General features: G+C 48.5%; 1 protein-coding gene across 2 annotated transcripts in view; it reads right to left on the reverse strand.

The window, feature by feature from the left end:
- Window positions 1-209: 209 nt before the first annotated feature.
- The window catches only part of LOC140134300 (anterior gradient protein 3-like), a 28,086-nt gene continuing 7,209 nt past the window's right edge, over window positions 210-21,086 (reverse strand). For both annotated transcript variants that reach the window (XM_072154888.1, XM_072154889.1), the window contains exons 4-8: window positions 18,086-18,138; window positions 1,710-1,786; window positions 1,330-1,393; window positions 684-767; window positions 210-412 (exon numbers count right to left, since the gene is read on the reverse strand). In XM_072154888.1, coding sequence (XP_072010989.1) covers window positions 363-412; window positions 684-767; window positions 1,330-1,393; window positions 1,710-1,786; window positions 18,086-18,138 — 328 coding nt within the window. In that variant the 3' untranslated portion in view covers window positions 210-362. The remainder of the gene's footprint in view (window positions 413-683; window positions 768-1,329; window positions 1,394-1,709; window positions 1,787-18,085; window positions 18,139-21,086) is intronic.

A 21,086-nucleotide genomic window follows, 5' to 3' on the forward strand; every position in this document is an offset into this window, starting at 1 on the left:
ACATCTCATAGGATACACTGGAGACCCTGCACACAGCACACACAGATAGTATAGACAGGCAGTGTGATGTCACATCTCATAGGATACACTGGAGACTCTGCACACAGCACACAGATAGTATAGACAGGCAGTGTGATGTTACATCTCATAGGATACACTGGAGACTCTGCACACAGCACACAGATAGTATAGACAGGCAGACATTGTAAAATACAAAATGATTTTATTGGTTCCTGATTTGATTCTTTCTTGATAATCCTTCCACAATTGCTCCTCACAATATGGAGTCTACAGTGACTTGCAGAGACCACCACAGGTCATCTTCATGGGCCCCCCCGGAGCCCACCCTGGGTGCTGGCGCCTCATAGCTCGGTCTGAAGAAGTTTTACCGCTTTATTCATGTTTTCAAGCACTAAGGGAAAGAATAGAAGGATCAGATACTTTATGTTACACCCCGATCTGGCTACAAGGTTTCCTGGATGGAACGACCCTTTAAAAACTTGGATATTTGAACCATTCCATCATAAGAGACGTCTGATGTTACTGCATTATAAACCATCAGCTAAGTAGTGAGGGGGCGTGTCGCTGACTGTTTCCATTAACAATTGGCAGAATTGTGATTGCAGCTCTGCAGTATAATAGATCATTCTTGGTATATTTGTAGATGAGAAGATGGGACTTACACAATGTTATATCTTGTGGTTCGTAGGTGTAGCGGCGATTGGAATAGCGACCGGTGATGTCGGCTCGGACCGTAAGGGAGGGATCTGCAGGAAGAAGACGTGGTGTGTGATAGATCAGTGATCCGAGTGATACAGTAGCATCAGAAGACGGCAAAGGAGTCATGAGGTGGTTATAAAGAGGCTCTAGTTCACATCTACTTGAGACCAGCACATAATGCAACAACTTAAAGGGGACCTCCACCATCTCCACTTCTTTGCATCATTTAATAGACTCCACTCTGCTGATTCCGACACAGTTGGATTTTTTTCTCTAGCCCTCACCATTGCCGAGCAATCAAGGTTTTTAATTTCATCACCAAGTAGGTGCTTTACTGTCTGGTAGGTGGAGCCGAAAGCATGGTACCACCCACTTCAGAGTATGGAACCAAATTAGCATATTAGATGCTAAAACTAAGAACACTGATTTCTTGGGAATGGTAAGGGCTATCGAAAAAATTCCAACTGTTCCAGAATTAGTGGAACGAAATGGATCATACGATAAAGAGAGGTGGTGATAAGCTCTTCTTAAAGGAGTCTCACCTTAAAGGTAATGTACATAGCTGCAGCAGCCTAAGCCACTAGTAATATATGAAGGCGACATCCTTACCTATGAACATGATCCGGGGCACGTACTGACCATCCGGGGCCATGTTTTTATCGGAAGTCTCGTGCTAAAAAAAAAAAAAATTATAACTAAGTGTTATGTGATGCTGAAACTAAAAACTATGCAACATGTAAGGAAATGGAAAGTCAAAAACTAGAATACATGTGATGATGCTACAAAAGGGGTGTGGCGATTTTGTCTCTGTGTTACGTACATATTATTCCACAAAAACGGAGGATTATACCAGTGGAGAAAGTTCTTGTTCAAAAAATGTTGCAGAATGGAAATTGATGTATTTTAAAAAATTTTACCATTTAAATCTATAAGGGACATTTTAGGTGCACGATTCCCATTCCTTACATCACAAGGAAAGAGTCACCTACCATGAGATTGAGCATGATGAAATTTTCCTTTGCCAGTTCTTGGATGTCGGCATTTTCAGAAAAGGCTTTCTTCAGGGCTGAGAAATATACATTTAACACAAAGGGTTAATATAAAATGAAAAAAATTAAATGAATAGTGAGTGCAGCTCTGGAGTATAATACAGGATGTAACTCAGGATCAGTACAGGATAAGTAATGTCATGTATGTACACAGTGACTGCACCAGCAGCAGAATACTGAGTGCAGCTCTGGAGTATAATACAGGAGGTAACTCAGGATCAGTACAGGATAAGTAATGTCATGTATGTACACAGTGACTGCACCAGCAGCAGAATAGTGAGTGCAGCTCTGGAGTATAATACAGGAGGTAACTCAGGATCAGTACAGGATAAGTAATGTCATGTATGTACACAGTGACTGCACCAGCAGCAGAATAGTGAGTGCAGCTCTGGAGTATAATACAGGAGGTAACTCAGGATCAGTACAGGATAAGTAATGTCATGTATGTACACAGTGACTGCACCAGCAGCAGAATAGTGAGTGCAGCTCTGGAGTATAATACAGGAGGTAACTCAGGATCAGTACAGGATAAGTAATGTCATGTATGTACACAGTGACTGCACCAGCAGCAGAATACTGAGTGCAGCTCTGGAGTATAATACAGGAGGTAACTCAGGATCAGTACAGGATAAGTAATGTCATGTATGTACACAGTGACTGCACCAGCAGCAGAATAGTGAGTGCAGCTCTGGAGTATAATACAGGAGGTAACTCAGGATCAGTACAGGATAAGTAATGTCATGTATGTACACAGTGACTGCACCAGCAGCAGAATAGTGAGTGCAGCTCTGGGGTATAATACTGGATGTAACTCAGGATCAGTACAGGATAAGTAATGTCATGTATGTACACAGTGACTGCACCACCAGCAGAATAGTGAGTGCAGCTCTGGGTATAATACAGGATGTAACTCAGGATCAGTACAGGATAAGTAATGTCATGTATGTACACAGTGACTGCACCACCAGCAGAATAGTGAGTGCAGCTCTGGGTATAATACAGGATGTAACTCAGGATCAGTACAGGATAAGTAATGCCATGTATGTACACAGTGACTGCACCAGCAGCAGAATAGTGAGTGCAGCTCTGGGGTATAATACAGGATGTAACTCAGGATCAGTACAGGATAAGTAATGTCATGTATGTACAGTGACTGCACCAGCAGCAGAATAGTGAGTGCAGCTCTGGGGTATGATACAGGATGTAACTCAGGATCATTACAGGATAAGTAATGTCATGTACAGAGCCGGATCCTCATTGGCGCTCTTGGAGCGCCAGCGCCGGGCCCCCGGATCCAGATTTATTGCTTAGGGGCCCCCGGCCTGGCACTCCAATAGCGCCAATGATTAAGCTCCTGCTGGGGCCCCCGGCGGGCATATCGGCAGTCGGGCAGGGGCCTCCGTCCGTCCGGACCGGAAGCTCCTGCCCGTCACTGTATAGTGCTCGATGCGACCGTTTCCGGCCGCTCGAGCACTATAACTGGAGCGATGTGGCCGGAAGACAACCCCGGCGCACATCGCTCCATGCACTAGGATGCGCGGCCGCGTGATGACGTCGTCACGCGGCCGCGCACCCTTTCCTGTCCGGACACGGCAAGAAGAAACAAGACGGGGACCCGAGGTGAGTATAAGGTTTTATTTCTTTTCATTTAGAACAGCAGTAATAGATGGTGGCGGCCTAAATATTTAAAATAATTAATTGTGGTGGGGCTGAATATTAAATAGTTAATTGTGAGGCGGGCAGCAGCATATCAACTAATTAAGGGGAGCATCTGCATATAAACCAATCAATTGGGGGGGGGGCAACAGCATATAAACCAATCAATTGGGGGGGGGGCAACAGCATATAAACCAATCAATTGGGGGGGGGGCAACAGCATATAAACCAATCAATTGGGGGGGGGGGGCAACAGCATATAAACCAATCAATTATATGGGCGGGACAGTGCGGTCAGTTGTGGTGTGAGGGGTATATATGATATATGTGGGGGCACTTTATACTTTATACTTTATTATCCCAAACGGGAACTTAAAGTGTCACCTCCGCAGTACATCAAATTGACAAGACATCACATATATACTCACATAACAACATAATCACGTATACCATATAACAGAATAAAAACACCAATACAATAAATATGAATAAAATTTCACCCATATTCGATAAATAGTTACTCGAATAGATGATAAAGTAATAAAATGGTACCCATTTTCCAATAATCTCACTTTTTAAAACATCCCTATTTCTCCCCTAAGTAGGATATTCGATAGCTCGAGAGCGGCCGGTATAAATGTCTTTTTAAATCTCTCCGACCTGCAACGCAAAAGAATAAAACGAGAGCTAAAACCACTAATCTGCACTTGCACTACACCATGCATTGGGTGGTCACTATTATTTCTAATTTTTTCCAATTTCTTTATCATCCCACACTGTACAAGTTCCTTCCATCTATCAAATTGCAGGCCTACTATCGAGGAGGCTTTCTTAATTATTTTATCCATCTTTTGACAATCCCTACTAGAGATACAATTGCCCCAAGCCACTAGGGCAAATGCAAATGCACTCACCATAACCGTATTATAAAAACTGACCATCATAGTCCTTGGGATGTCAAATGCCCTTAGTCTGCGTAAAAAAAATAGATTACTATTTGCACGTCTGGATACCTTTTCTATGTGCTCATGCCAGCTTAATTTATTGTCAATTATTACGCCCAAATATTTATAGCTACCAACCTGCTCCACTTCTGTCCCAGCTATACTAAGAGGTTTGGGCATAACGCCCTTTTTCCTTGAAAAGTCAATAACCAATTCTTTTGTCTTATTTACGTTTAGTACGAGACCGTTTGAGCTGCACCATTCAGTAAATGTTTTCACTGATTCTCGATATTCACTGTCGTCCCCCTCTGTGATACAGCCCACCATTACCGAGTCGTCCGAGTACTTCTGAAGGAAACAGGACGAATCATTTTTCCTAAAATCCGAGGTGTATAAAATAAACAAAAAAGGAGCTAACACAGTACCCTGGGGGGCCCCCGTACTGCACACCACCTCATCAGACCATGTGTCACCCAACCTGACCCTCTGTGGTCTACAGCGCAGATAAGTCATCAGCCATTTGATCATGATCGGTTCTATCTGCATAACCTGCAGCTTAGACTCTAGCAATGCTGGAATGATCGTATTAAATGCGCTGCTAAAGTCGAAAAAAGTCAAGCGTACTTCTGTTTTAGGGGATTCAAGATGGGCACATACTCTATGTAACAGATTAATTAATGCATCGTCTACTCCCAGCCCACGCCTATATGCAAATTGTAGTGGGTCTACGAAATCCTTCACTACACTGGATAAATGTCGCATAACAAGTCTTTCTAGAATTTTCATGATCACCGGGGTCAGCGCTATTGGTCTGTAATCGTTCAATGTTTTCGGTCGAGGGATTTTATTTATAGGAACTATAACCGAAGTTTTCCATAAAGTTGGCACTACTCCACATTGTAGGCTCATATTAAATATGTGTGGTCAGTTGTGGTGTGAGGGGTATATATGATATATGTGGGGGCACAGTGTGGTCAGTTGTGGTGTGAGGGGTATATATGATATATGTGGGGGCACAGTGTGGTCAGTTGTGGTGTGAGGGGTATATATGATATATGTGGGGGCACAGTGTGGTCAGTAGTGGTGTGAGGGGTATATATGATATATGTGTGGGGGTACAGTGCGGTCAGTTGTGGTGTGAGGGGTATATATGATATATGTGGGGGCACAGTGTGGTCAGTTGTGGTGTGAGGAGTATATATGATATATGTGGGGGCACAGTGTGGTCAGTTGTGGTGTGAGGGGTATATATGATATATGTGGGGCACAGTGTGTACAGTTGTGGTGTGAGGGGTATATATGATATATGTGGGGGCACAGTGTGGACAGTTGTGGTGTGAGGGGTATATATGATATATGTGGGGGGTACAGTGTGGTCAGTAGTGGTGTGAGGGGTATATATGATATATGATAGAGCACAGTGTGGTCAGTTGTGGTGTGAGGGGTATGTATGATATATGTGGGGGCACAGTGTGGTCAGTTGTGGTGTGAGGGGTATGTATGATATATGTGGGGGCACAGTGTGGTCAGTTGTGGTGTGAGGGTTATATATGATATATGTGGGGGCACAGTGTGGTCAGTTGTGGTGTGAGGGGTGTATATGAAATATGTGGGGGTACAGTGTGGTCAGTTGTGGTGTGAGGGGTATATATGATATATGTGGGGGCACAGTGTGGTCAGTTGTGGTGTGAGGGGTATATATGATATATGTGGGGGCACAGTGTGGTCAGTTGTGGTGTGTGAGGAGTACATATGATATATGTGAGGTTCAGTGTGTACAGTTGTGGTGTGAGGGGTATATATGATATATGTGGGGCACGGTGTGGTCAGTTGTGGTATGAGGGGTATATATGATATATGTGGAAGTACAGTGTGGTCAGTTGTGGTGTGAGGGGTATATATGATATATGTGGGGGCACAGTGTGGTCCGTTGTGGTATGAGGGGTATATATGATATATGTGGGGGCACAGTGTGGTCAGTTGTGGTGTGAGGGGTGTATATGAAATATGTGGGGGTACAGTGTGGTCAGTTGTGGTGTGAGGGGTATATATGATATATGTGGGGGCACAGTGTGGTCAGTTGTGGTGTGAGGGGTATATATGATATATGTGGGGGCACAGTGTGGTCAGTTGTGGTGTGAGGGGTATATATGATATATGTGGGGGCACAGTGTGGTCAGCTGTGGTGTGAGGGGTATATATGATATATGTGGGGGCACAGTGTGGTCAGTTGTGGTGTGAGGGTTATATATGATATATGTGTGGGTGCACATTGCGGTCAGTTGTGGTATGAGGGGTATATATGATATATGTGGGGGCACAGTGTTGTCAGCTGTGGTGTGAGGGGTATATATGATATATGTGAGGGCACAGTGTGGTCAGTTGTGGTGTGAGGGGTGTATATGATATATGTGGGGGCACAGTGTTGTCAGCTGTGGTGTGAGGGGTGTATATGATATATGTGGGGCACAGTGTGTACAGTTGTGGTGTGAGGGGTATGTATGATATATGTGAGGGTACAGCGTGGTCAGTTGTGGTGTGAGGGGTATATATGATGTATGTGGGGGCACAGTATGGTTGGTCAGTTGTGGTGTGAGGGGTATATATGATATATGTGAGGGCACAGTGTGGTCAGTTGTGGTGTGAGGGGTGTATATGATATATGTGGGGGCAAAGTGTGGTCAGTTGTGGTGTGAGGAGTATATATGATATATGTGGGGGTACAGTGTGTACAGTTGTGGTGTGAGGGGTATATATGATATATGTGGGGGCACAGTGTGGTCAGTTGTGGGGTGAGGGGTATATATGATATATGTGGGGGCACAGTGTGGTCCGTTGTGGTATGAGGGGTATATATGATATATGTGGGGGCACAGTGTGGTCCGTTGTGGTATGAGGGGTATATATGATATATGTGGGGGTACAGTGTGGTCAGTTGTGGTGTGAGGGTTATATGATATATGTGGGGCACAGTGTGGTTAGGTGAAGTGTGAGGGGTATATATGATATATGTGGAGCACAGTGTGGTCAGTTGTGGTGTGAGGGGTATATATGATATATGTGGGGGCACAGTGTGGTCAGTTGTAGTGTGAGGGGTATATATGATATATGTGGGATCACAGTGGTCAGTTGTGGTGTGAGGGGTATATATGATATATGTGGGGGTACAGTGAGGGCAGTTGTGTTGTGAGGGGTATATATGATATATGGGGGCACAGTGTGGTCAGTTGTGGTGTGAGGGTTATATATGATACATGTGGGGGCACAGTGTGGTCAGTTGTGGTGTGAGGGGTATATATGATATATGTGGGGGCACAGTGTGGTCAGTTGTGGTGTGAGGAGTATATATGATATATGTGGGGGCACAGTGTGGGCAGTTGTGATGTGAGGGGTATATATGATATATAGGGGTGCACAGTGTGGTCAGTTGTGGTGTGAGGGGTATATATGATATATGTGGGGTACAGTGTGGTCAGTTGTAGTGTGAGGGGTATATATGATATATGTGGGGGCACAGTGTGGTCAGTTGTGGTGTGAGGGGTGTATATGATATATGTGGGGGCACAGTGTGGTTAGGTGAAGTGTGAGGGGTATATATGATATATGTGGGGGTACAGTGTGGTTGTTGTGTATGTAAGGGTCAGGTGTGAGGTGTATATAGGATGATGCCAACCATGTCTGTATTATAAACCCGCAGAGAGTCCTGGATGGAAGAAGTCTCCTGGAAGATCAGACAGGAGGGAAGAGACAACATCAGGGACGTCAAAAGGTAAGTGATTGGATGACACTGCGGCCTCTGTGCAGGACTGGTATATACTACTATATGGTCACTATATGCTGGTACATACTGCTCTGTGTGTAGATTATCATTTAGTATTGTAGTCATTATGTAGTGGTAATAATCATGATTTAGTGCTATAATTTGGGCCTTGTACAGAGGTGTCATTAGTGATATTGCCCTTTGCTCGGTGGTGTTTGTATAATAACAATATGGTGGTAAAGATCATCAGTAAATAGAGTTGGTAAATTATTGGTAATACCGGTCATGTTGTGGTAATCCTATGGGTCAGTTTCGAGGGATCCTTTGTAAATTGTAGCGCTATTGTTTGGAATATTGGAATTATGTTAGTTCTTTTGGTAACAGTTTTGTCTTATGATTATTCAGTAATAATATGGCGGGAGTATTTTTTAGTTTGTCATGGAACAAAATTGGAAATCGTTTAGTAAAAGTATGAATTTATCTAAAACTAAAGATACCATTGTTTCTAATATCTCTAGAGCTTTGAAACTGTGTAACTATGTGATATCATTTTACAGATATTGTTGCGGGAGGGGGCCCCGCATTGGCTGCCGAGCTGGGGGGCCCCATCCTAAATGAGGTGCTCCATACCGCTGGGACCCTTAATCTGGCCCTGGTCATGTATGTACACAGTGACTGCACCAGCAGCAGAATAGTGAGTGCATCTCTGGTGTATCTCGTTAGCTCGTTAGCTGTCTGTTGCTGTGAGAGGCTGTGTGCTGCTGCTGCTCCTGAGCTCCAGGGAAAACCACCTCCACCTGGGGCCTGCTCTCTCCTCTCCCAGGGAGGGAGTGGGTTTTCAGGCATGAGCCAGGGCAGCAAGTCCCAGGCTCCTGCTTCCCGGTCTAGGCCGGCGGGAGGCAGGGGTAGCCAGGAACCGGCCAGCGCTGCGGAAGCCTTGGGGGTAAGAAGATCTGCAAGGAACAGCAGCAATGCTGCTCCAAGTACCCCCAGGCCAGCTAAGGCTTCAAAAAGCAGCAAGACCTCAGAAAAGATGGATACCTCGGGAAAGCTGGGTACTTCGGAAAAGCTGGATACCGCAGGAAAGCTGAGTGCTCAGAGAGGTGAGGCTGACCTCAGTGAAGAGGGCTAGGGAATGCTGAGGACCCGGGAATCTATTTCCAGCTATGCCTCCCGGGCTCTGGGCCACCTCTCTGAGTACGAAGAAGCCAGCAAGACGGTGAGGAGGCTGCGGGAGGAGCTCAGGTGCGCCCATGCCAGGGCAAGCTCTGCCCCAAAGAGGAAGAAGGAGCAGATTATGGCAGAGATTTCCAGGCTCCAGACTGACATCCAGGCCTTGGAGGAGAGGAAGGCTTACCTGCTGGAGAGGAGCGGTCCGTTTAAAGAAAAAATTCTTAATGATGAGCGGTTCCGGGAGATGGAGGAGGAAAAGCAGAGGCGGCTGATGGGGCTTCAGCCAGAGAGTCAGACGGAGGAGGAAAGTCCGGTACCGTGCAGTGGGCCCCCTGCAGGACAAGCGGCTATGTCATCTGGCTGCGGTTCTGCCGGCCCGGGTGAGGATAGTGACAGCCACCAGGGAGGGGCGCTGATGGAGGAGATCCGACGGCTCGAGTCCCCTGTGCACCTCCAGGACTTTACTTTTGGAGACGATCTGCCGGAGGATGCACCGGGGGCAGCAAACCACGAAAGAAGAAGACCAAATCCGTGGAAGTGGTGAGTCTAGTCTACAGTCCCCTCCCCGTAAAACCCGAGTCGGCCGCAGGGTCAGCTCACTGTGCGAGCCCCGTTACCCAGCCCAGCACGGGTCCTGCAGTGGACTCAGTGCCAGGGAGCGGGGAGATTACAGGTGTGACATCTGATGTGGCGATGGGCTCCGTCTCTGTTTGTGGTAACAGTGGGGGAGCAGAGGAGGCATCGGCCGCGAGGCCGGACAGTAAGGGCGGCTCGGCAGTGGCGATAACATCAAAATCCAGTGCTGTGGTGCGTCCCCCAGTGGGAGGGGGGGATAGCCCGGCACTGGTGGCAGCTTCCGGTGCCTCGGCGCCTCTTCATGCTGTTGCCGCTGATCACTTGGTTATGGAGCGGCGGCAGCGTGGAGGGGTCGCTGAGGCTGAGGGCTCCGGACCTCCCAAACCTAAAGTCCTATTTTGTGTTGGTGTTGGAGACAGTCTGCAGAGGAGTGCTGAGGAAGGTGGGGATCAGCGGTGCCACATACCAGCCAAAGATCAGCGGCGACTCCTACCTTCCTCTAAGAAAAGTAAAATAACATCTGCTACCGATGATGTGGAGGGCACAAGTGTGACACAAGTTGGGGTTCCCTCTGGGCGATGCGCTGCGGGGGGACCCCCGTCCCTTGTGCCTGAAGATGCGGAGGTGGTCTTGTCTGCTAATGTTGTTGCTGGTCCAGCCAGTGTGAGTGGTGTCAGTAATGTTGTGGTGGATAATGTGAGTGGTGCAGAATCTTTGCCAGCTTTGGGGGTGGGTGATGGAGTGACTGGTGGTGTGAGTGGCGCGGCTGGGTATAACATGCAGGTGGGTAGTGTTAATGTGGTGGGTGCAGGGGTTGGTCCGGTTGCTCCCCCAGTGGCGGCCCCCGTTAAGAGCTATGCCAGTGTCGCTGCTGGGGGAAGTAGGGTTCCATCATCCTCGTCTCTGGGCTCTGGGGACGGCTTTTTGCAACGGCGCCTCCTGCAGGCCTTACAGAAGGGAGAATGGACGATCAATGTAGCGGGGCAGGAGGTTGATTTGTCGTTTTGGATAGAGAGGCACGGCCTGTCTGCCTTCCGAGAGCAAAGAGGCAGGGAGACATCATGGTCGCTCCCGACAACCGGGCCGGGTGCTAACTGTAGGAATGTGGTCCGTCTTCGGTGGCGTGGCAGTGATGTGTGTCCCCCTCGGGCACGGGTAGTTGAGCTGCTGCTGAAGATGGACTTCAAGGCGGCTGACATCTTTGCCTTGATCCATCCCTATGGTACATCTGAGTTTGATATCAGCTTTGTTCGGCCGGAGGGGCTTGAGCTCTTCTGGTCCAACTATGAGCTGAGATACAACGAGCCCAAGTGGCGGGACTTTGCTGTGCAAGCAGTGTCCCGCCAGAGCGAACTCAAGAAAGTGACCGTTCTTACCCGTAACGAATCACTATCTTGCTTTGACATCATGACCTGGATGAATCGTTATGGAGAGGTACTGGGACTACCAGAGAAAAATCGTGACGAGTTTGGTATCTGGTCAGGGGCCTGGACCTTCATGGTGAAGTTGAGGCGTTCAGGTAACTCAGTCGCCCACATCCCTTCATCAGCCTTCCTGGGGAGGGATCGGATCCTGATCTTCTACCGGGGGCAGCCTAGGCTGTGTCACAGGTGCGGTGACCCCACACATTTCAGCGCAAACTGCACCGTGCAGAAGTGTGCGTTGTGTGGGGGTGTCGGCCATCTCGCTGCATCCTGTACGGGACAGATTAGGTGTAACCTGTGTGGTGATCTCGGTCACCCGTACAGTCGTTGTCCTCTTTCCTTCGCTAATGCAGGCTCAGCCTCAGCGGATGAAAGCCATGAGGCTGAATCTGCTGGGGAGGGGACTAGCAGAGGTGGAGGAATGGAGGGGCCAGGGAAGAAAGACAGGAAAAAGACGCCTGCCCAGCTAAGGCGTCTAGAGAAGTGTCAACAGGAGAGAGAGCGGGGGGAGTCTCGGGCTGCTGGGACAACCTCTGGCGCTCTCCTAGAGACCACACCTGTCGCTGAGGCCCCAGGGGAGGATGTACTGGATGAGGAGGTCAGGAGGATCGAGAGAGAGGAAGGTGCCACGTCCTCAGACTCCTCCCATTATGAGAGTATGGATGAGGATAATAGGGCGTGGCTAGAGGAAAAGCGTAAGCGTGGCGCCAAAAAGAAGAAAAAGGGTAAAAAGAAGGGAGGTGTAAGATCTTCTCCCTCCCTGACTAAGGTACCCAAGGAAGGTGCAACCGACCCCCCGCTGGTCGAACTTTCAAATCGATTCCTGGCCCTGGATGGAGCCTCTCCTGCCGATGGAGGGGCTGAGGGTGAAGGGCCAGAGGTGGCGGAGCCTGCAGGAGGTGCCGAGTCTCCCCCTGGGGAGTCAGGGTCCTCAGGAGGGGAGACTGGCCCAGAGTCTGGAGACGAGGATGAGGGGGCAGGTCCTGGATCTGCCCCTGAAGCATCAGAGGTGAGGGAGATGGACACCACAATATGTCTAAAAAGGGGGTGTTCATTTCCCGAGGGTGGTGGTAAGATGGGTAAAAAGAAAGCCGTCTAACTCAATCACTCATGATGGCGGCACCCACTCCGTTGACGCTGGCGTCCATTAATGTCGCCAGCATTAAGTCTGATGCGGCTAGATTTGCGGCCTTTGATTTTCTCGGCCGTGTTGAAGCCGACATTTTATTTTTGCAGGAGACCAGGCTGCCGGATTTGGCGGCCGTGTTTAAAGCTAAGAGGGAATGGAGACACGGGCCTTCCTATTGGTCTCTTGCGGCCGAGCCGTATAGCGGAGTGGCGGTACTTTTTACCGCACCGGTAGAATGCCGACGAGTTATTGAGTTAGAAATGGGGAGGTGCCTGATCCTGGATGTCCTCATGAAGGGACAAGAACTTCGTCTAATTAACATCTATGGTCCCCAGTCCAAGTGGGACAGGAAGTGTCTCTTTATGAGGATCAAGCCCTACCTTTTTACAAGTCGGCAGGTGGTCTTTGGAGGGGACTTCAATGCTGTCACGAGGTCCCAGGATAGGGGAGGTTCCAGAGACAAGCTGACTTATGATAGCGTCGCTCTTAATAGCATAGCTAGTGAGGCTCGCCTGGTGGATGTCCACATCCGGCACACCCCAGGCCACGCGGGGTTCACCTATTATAGGGGTAGCTGCAGGTCTAGAATAGACAGGTTTTATTTAAAGGAGGAAGCCATTTCTTCAGCAGTGTCCGTTGTTGAGGTGGAGTTCTCAGACCACTGTCTAATTTTGTTTTCTCTGAATGTTACAGAGACCCCCCGGATGGGAAGAGGCTACTGGAAGCTCAATTTGTCTCTCCTGGAAGAAGCGGAGATCAGACAATCCTTTGAGGACTTTCTTCAGAGCCAGGTACCATTGCTGGGCCTTTGTAGCAGTAAGTCAGAGTGGTGGGAGATGCTCAAGAAAAGGGTGGCGAGATTCTTCCGCCAGCTCTCGAGCCTCAGGAGCCTGGACAGGTACCGCCTGTATCAGGGCCTGAGGAGGAAACTCGAGCATCTCGTCTCGACTGGAGGTAGTCGTGAGGACATCTCCAGAGTGAAATCCTTGCTGAAGAGGTGTCAGTACGATAGACACGCATCTTTGGTTTTTGAGAGGGATTACGGGAAATACCGCTCGCCCGACCCTTACAGAAACTGCAAGATGTCAGTGAATGGTAAAGTTGTCACGGGACTGGTTGACAGTACGGGATCCCTGAAAAGGTCCAGATCAGGGATTCTGGAGGTCGTCAGATCCTTCTACTCGCACCTCTTGGGCAGGAAGGATCTAGATCGGGATGTGATGTCGGCTTTCCTGGCTGAAACTGTCCCTGAGCCAGGAGTAGACCCCTCTCTTGATGTTTTGACCGAAGTGATCAGGGAAGAGGAAGTCAGCCGGGCGATTGAAGGGCTCGCCCTCAAGAAATCGCCGGGTCCGGATGGCTTAACATCTAAGTTTTATAAGACCTTTAAGGACGCCTTGGTTCCCCTCTTGACTGAGGTGTATAATGAGTGTCTTTCCTCGGGCGCTCTGCCGAAGTCAATGAGGAGGTCAGCCCTGATCATCCTGTCAAAGGGTAAGGACCGATCTCGTGTTGAGAACTGGCGTCCCATAGCGCTTCTCAATACGGACAGAAAGGTTTTGGCAAAGGTGCTGTTTAATCGGCTGGTGCAGTTTGCGCCCCGGCTCCTTTCGGGGACCCAGCACTGCTCTGTTCCAGGCCGCAGTACATTTAGTGCTGTGCTTTGTGTCCGGGAGGCAGTGGAGCAGGGCGGGGCTGGTAACTGGAAGGGGTACTTGCTGTCCTTGGATCAGGCAAAAGCGTTTGATCGGGTTAACCACGAGTACCTCTGGTCTGTCCTTCTGAGGTATGGCCTGCCGGGGGAGTTTGTCAATTGGCTGAAAGTTTTGTACGCAGGGGCAGAGAGTTTCCCGCTTGTGAACGGTTGGATTGGCCGCTCTTTTGAGGTCGGGTCTGGTGTTCGCCAGGGTTGTCCTCTGAGCCCACTACTGTACGTGTTCGCGATTGACCCATTCCTTAGGAGGGTTGATCGTGGGCCGTTGGTGGGAGTCGGGATGGATCGGGCAGCACCGGAAGCCACTCTGAGGGTGGTAGCGTATGCTGATGATGTCACCGTTTTCGTGTCCTCGGGAGGGGAGGCGCAATGGGTGATGTCAGAAGTTGACCGCTACTCAGAGGCTTCTGGGTCCAAGATCAACCGGGATAAGTGTGAGAGTCTCTGGCTGGGAGAGGGGGATCCAGGCTTTGATCTCCCGGACACTCTTCCAGGGCCCCAAGACTCTGCCAAAGTTCTCGGCATCGAATTTGGCCAGGGGGATTACCCCATGCAAAACTGGGACGGCAGGCTTAAGATCGCCGCTCAGAGGGTGGACCAGTGGAAGGGTTGGTCTTTGACCCTCAGAGAAAGGGTTAACCTGATTAAAACTTACCTGCTCCCATTGCTGATATATCTGGGCAGTGTGTGCATGTTGCCGGAACCCCTCTGGACTCGGGTCTACAGTCTGTTCTTCCAGCTGTTATGGGGGAATAGGCTGAACCTAATCAAGAGGGAGGTTACTTACCGCACGAGGAGACAAGGAGGGTTGTGTATGGTCAACCCTGTGGTGTTCCTAGTGAATACCTTTCTTAAAATCAATGTAGCAAACCTCTGGAAAGAGAGGGCTCCTCCGTGGGTATACTCCTGTAGGGGATGGTTTCGGCCTTTCTTCCAGGAATGGGAGACAGGAGGACAAGTGAAGGATCTCCGCACACCGCATGGGCATCTTCCGGCTTACGCTACCCCGGTTCTGAAGGTGATTCGCCGGTGGGGTCTGGGAATGTGGGAGATCAGGACCATGTCGAGGAAAGTCCTTGACAAGAGGGTTCTGTTTGCCCGTTTCCAGAAGCCTCTGGCCCTCAGGGATTGCCCAAGTCGGGATCTTGGGGTGGGTTTGAGTTTATTGAATTCCATCAGGATCCCCTTGAAGTTTTGGGACGTGACTTGGCGCTGCTTCCATGGAAAGCTGTGTGTGAGGGACAATCTGAAGTGTAGGAGCTCTGAGGAAAGGGGTTGTCCCCGGGAGGAGTGCGGTGGCCTGCTGGAGAGCATGGACCACTTCCTGCTTCAGTGCCCCTTTAACACAGAGGTGTACAACCGGGTGGGCGCTTCCATCCATTGGCCCGGGTTGGCCGGTCTCTCCTATGCGGAGTGGGCCTATGGAGCATTCAGAGGCCTGGGTGGCCGGGACCGCTGCACGTTATTCCTAGTTAGTCTAGTGGTCAGGTACCACATGTGGAACGCACGGTGTTTAGTTTCGACGCAGCGTAAAATCCTCCCGGTGGATGAGGTGGTTAGGAACATTCTGGGTGACCTGGTGAAGGTGCGCTCTCTGGAGTATGAGAGGCTGGGCACGGGGAGGGCCTCTCTCCTTTGGAGGGGGTTCTCCTTTAGTGTCCCTTAGTCTGTCATCTCCTCTCCTGGTGTTGGGCTGAAGCTGACACTGTAGATTTTTGTTTTGTGTTCTGAGGTTATAGTGATGTGGGGCTTGCAGGCGCCGAACCTGGGCTTTATGTGGTTTGGATTGATGTTGTTGAGATTTTATTTGTATTCTGTTTTCTTTATGTTATGTTGTAAATACTGTATATATTGTATATATTGTATATAGTGGGGTTTGGGACATAGTGTTAGGTTGGGAGGGGGGTGATGGTGGTGGGATTTACGAGCTGACCTTGGACTCTATGACCCTGGGCACTGGTCTGGACTACTTAACGCAAACTTTGGACGTTAGACCAGTGTCTGGGGGAAGGTGCGGGCGAGGGATTTAGTTTAGTGTAGTGTTGTGTGTATTTGTTATTATATATTTAAAAAAAAAAAAAAAAACGGGTGTGGGATGTGATCTGTGTGGGGTGGTTTGTTATTAGAGGGTGTGGGGTGGGTTTATGTATATTTATAGTCATTTATGTTTATTTGTGGGTGTGGCTTGTCTTATTGTTTATTGGTTTGGTTTAGGTTGTGATAATCGGTTGGGTGGGGGTTGTAGTATTTGGTGTTCATTCATTTCGGTGTATTGTAAGTTATTGTTTTTACTAGGTGTGAATGTGGCTGGACCAGCAGGTAAGAGATTGTATATAGTGTATATTATGTTTTGTTTGTATTGTTATGTTTTTTACTTTTATATAAAATAAAAGATCTACAGGATGTAACTCAGGATCAGTACAGGATAAGTAATGTCATGTATGTACACAGTGACTGCACCAGCAGAATAGTGAGTGCAGCTCTGGGGTATAATACAGGATGTAACTCAGGATCAGTACAGGATAAGTAATGTCATGTATGTACACAGTGACTGCACCAGCAGCAGAATAGTGAGTGCAGCTCTGGGGTATAATACAGGATGTAACTCAGGATCAGTACAGGATAAGTAATGTCATGTATGTACACAGTGACTGCACCAGCAGCAGAATAGTGAGTGCAGCTCTGGGGTATAATACAGGATGTAACTCAGGATCAGTACAGGATAAGTAATGTCATGTATGTACACAGTGACTGCACCAGCAGCAGAATAGTGAGCGCAGCTCTGGAGTATAATACAGGATGTAACTCAGGATCAGTACAGGATAAGTAATGTCATGTATGTACACAGTGACTGCACCAGCAGCAGAATAGTGAGCGCAGCTCTGGAGTATAATACAGGATGTAACTCAGGATCAGTACAGGATAAGTAATGTCATGTATGTACACAGTGACTGCACCAGCAGCAGAATAGTGAGTGCAGCTCTGGAGTATAATACAGGATGTAACTCAGGATCAGTACAGGATAAGTAATGTCATGTATGTACACAGTGACTGCACCAGCAGCAGAATAGTGAGTGCAGCTCTGGAGTATAATACAGGATATAACTCAGGATCAGTACAGGATAAGTAATGTCATGTATGTACACAGTGACTGCACCAGCAGCAGAATAGTGAGTGCAGCTCTGGAGTATAATACAGGATGTAACTCAGGATCAGTACAGGATAAGTAATGTCATGTATGTACACAGTGACTGCACCAGCAGCAGAATAGTGAGTGCAGCTCTGGAGTATAATACAGGATGTAACTCGGGATCAGTACAGGATAAGTAATGTCATGTATGTACACAGTGACTGCAGCAGCAGCAGAATAGTGAGTGCAGCTCTGGAGTATAATACAGGATGTAACTCAGGATCAGTACAGGATAAGTAATGTCATGTATGTACACAGTGACTGCACCAGCAGCAGAATAGTGAGTGCAGCTCTGAAGTATAATACAGGATGTAACTCAGGATCAGTACAGGATAAGTAATGTCATGTATGTACACAGTGACTGCACCAGCAGCAGAATAGTGAGCGCAGCTCTGGAGTATAATACAGGATGTAACTCAGGATCAGTACAGGATAAGTAATGTCATGTATGTACACAGTGACTGCACCAGCAGCAGAATAGTGAGTGCAGCTCTGGAGTATAATACAGGATGTAACTCAGGATCAGTACAGGATAAGTAATGTCATGTATGTACACAGTGACTGCACCAGCAGCAGAATAGTGAGTGCAGCTCTGGAGTATAATACAGGATGTAACTCAGGATCAGTACAGGATAAGTAATGTCATGTATGTACACAGTGACTGCACCAGCAGCAGAATAGTGAGTGCAGCTCTGGAGTATAATACATTGTCAGTGCAGGAGAAGTAAAATGATATCACAGATGATTTACCTTGACAATACTGACAATCTTCCAGATGATGAATCACCATTAGCGGTTTGTTACTGGAATAGAGCAGGGCAGGTTTATTACACAGTTATAGAAATTATAAACACTCCATTCACACCCAGAGCTGCATCCAGGTTTGTGACACACGTCACATACAGACAATGAGGTGATAGAAAATAAGCAAAATACAAAAAATAGAGATTCCCAGTTTCATTGATCCCTGAAATAAATTTATTCTGTTTCCAAGGGAAAAGATTTGGAGCTGCTTTGGATGTGAAAGGAGAAATACCAGAAAATAAATAAAATTAATAATATTAACTTAATATTCCAATGTTTCCTATTTCCAGGTATATGGGATAGAAGCGCAGCATATACACAGGATCCGTATATCACATTACACTGGACTTTGCGACTTTGTCACCCCCTCCTGGTCATTCATGGTACTGTCATTGTATTATATTCCTATAGGCACAATATTTCCTGCTCTCAGCTATAATCAGGTGGAAATCTTTTCCATCCATCACAAATATTACGTGACATCCCATCACATGGGACATTCCCAACTCTACAATACAAACCCTGGAGACATCTGCAGCATCGGAAAAGTTATGTTTTATTAACTTTATTTCCCTGCTTTCTTTCTACAGGTGTATTAATATCTTCCCTGGTGGTCTAGGGGAGTGTAATGGTAAAGCTTCCAACTATGGTGGTCTAGAGCGGTGGTCTAGGAGGGTGTGATGGCTAATATTACAACCCCTGGTGGCCTAGGGGATTGATAAATTTATTATGATGGTGTTCTAGTATATCCCATCAGTTATTGATAATATCCCTGGTGGTCTAAGGCAGTTAAAGGTATTTTTAGTATATAAGGTAGTCAAGGACTTAATGGTACAAACACTGGTGGTCTAAACCACTGTAGGGGTTTAATTTTATAAGCCCTGGTGGTCTAGGGCACTGTGGGGTTTAATGTTATAAGCCCTGGTGGTCTAGGGCACTGTGGGGTTTCATTTTATAAGCCCTGGTGGTCTAGGGCACTGCAGGGTTTCATTTTATAGGCAATGGTGGTCTAGGGCACTGTGGGGTTTATTCATATTATCCCTGGTGGTCTAGGGTACTGTGGGGTTTAATTTTATAAGCCCTGGTGGTCTGGGGCAGCAAAAGTTTGATGACTTCCCTGGTGGTGTGCAGCAGTTTAGGATTTCATGAGATGTTTAAGGCAATGAAGAGTTTGGCTGGTGGCCACAGTAGAGGTCATTGGAACAAACCCTGGTGACTGATTCATTGATAATGACCCTGGTGGTCTAGGGTTAGTGTAGTGATAAAGGGGACAAGCTGTAGATTTCTAGGGCAGTGAAGTATAACATTCCTGCTGGACTCTGGTAGTGCAGAGGTTAATGGTAGAAACAATGGTGGTCCAGGGTAGTGAAGGGTACCATCCCTGGTGGTCCAGTGTAATAAAGGGGTTAATACTGGCAGATTTTAGTCTCCGCCACCTCCGCACCACACCTTGATCTTTAGAAAGAATTCTTCTAAGGAATCCGATGACGTCCCATTTATGATCCGTCCAGATTTCATTACAGGATTCATTACAGATTATAGAGATGATGTTATCTGCACCTCTCATGTACAGCCACCAGGAGGCGCCAGCAATGGGGGAGCAATCACAGGAGGTATTTATGGAAGTCCTAGGTAATTTTCCATTGAAAAGTATCAGAATGTCGCCCCCTGGTGGATACAATCATCAGTGCACCCTGACGCTGCAGCCACAATCTCCTCCAGGAAAGTTACACTGATCAAAGTCCAAACACTAAGGAGACATCACAACCAGCGCCACCTCCCTCATCTATCTGAGGCGCACCAACCACCAGGAACTGAGGCGTCAGTAGTAGGACCCCCGCAGACTGCAGCCACAATTATGTATTGTCCCTGGAGAGATGTGTAATCAGAACTTTATGTAAACTGTTAGTAGCAGCAGGACTGTGATATACAGATTTATATTCCAGTATTGTAGCTTCGCCAAGTGCACTCTGCCTTCCCAGTATTGGGCCCTCCCACCCATTGCCCCCTAGTAATGGGCAATTCTGTAATTTCTGACCCTAGAAAAGTGCTCTCACCCACCCCTGCAATATACACACTGCATACATTACTTGGGGGGGGGGAGAGCAGAGGGCACATTACTCGGGGGGGGGGGGGGGAGTAGAGGGCACATTACTCAGGGGGGGGGAGTAGAGGGCACATTACTCGGGGGGGGGGGGAGTAGAGGGCACATTACTCGGGGGGGGGGGAGTAGAGGGCACATTACTCGGGGGGGGGGGAGTAGAGGGCACATTACTCGGGGGGGGGGGAGTAGAGGGCACATTACTCGGGGGGGGGGGAGTAGAGGGCACATTACTCGGGGGGGGGGGAGTAGAGGGCACATTACTCGGGGGGGGGGAGTAGAGGGCACATTACTCGGGGGGGGGGAGTAGAGGGCACATTACTCGGGGGGGGAGTAGAGGGCACATTACTCGGGGGGGGAGTAGAGGGCACATTACTCGGGGGGGGGAGTAGAGGGCACATTACTCGGGGGGGGGGGGGAGTAGAGGGCACATTACTCGGGGGGGGAGTAGAGGGCACATTACTCGGGGGGGGGGAGTAGAGGGCACATTACTCGGGGGGGGGGGAGTAGAGGGCACATTACTCGGGGGGGGGGGAGTAGAGGGCACATTACTCGGGGGGGGGGGGGAGTAGAGGGCACATTACTCGGGGGGGGGGGGGAGTAGAGGGCACATTACTCGGGGGGGGAGTAGAGGGCACATTACTCGGGGGGGGGGGGGAGTAGAGGGCACATTACTCGGGGGGGGGGGAGTAGAGGGCACATTACTCGGGGGGGGGGGAGTAGAGGGCACATTACTCGGGGGGGGGGGGAGTAGAGGGCACATTACTCGGGGGGGGGGGAGTAGAGGGCACATTACTCGGGGGGGGGGGAGTAGAGGGCACATTACTCGGGGGGGGGGGAGTAGAG

The sequence above is a fragment of the Engystomops pustulosus genome, chromosome 5 (genome assembly GCF_040894005.1).
Source record: "Engystomops pustulosus chromosome 5, aEngPut4.maternal, whole genome shotgun sequence".
NCBI lineage: Eukaryota > Metazoa > Chordata > Amphibia > Anura > Leptodactylidae > Engystomops > Engystomops pustulosus.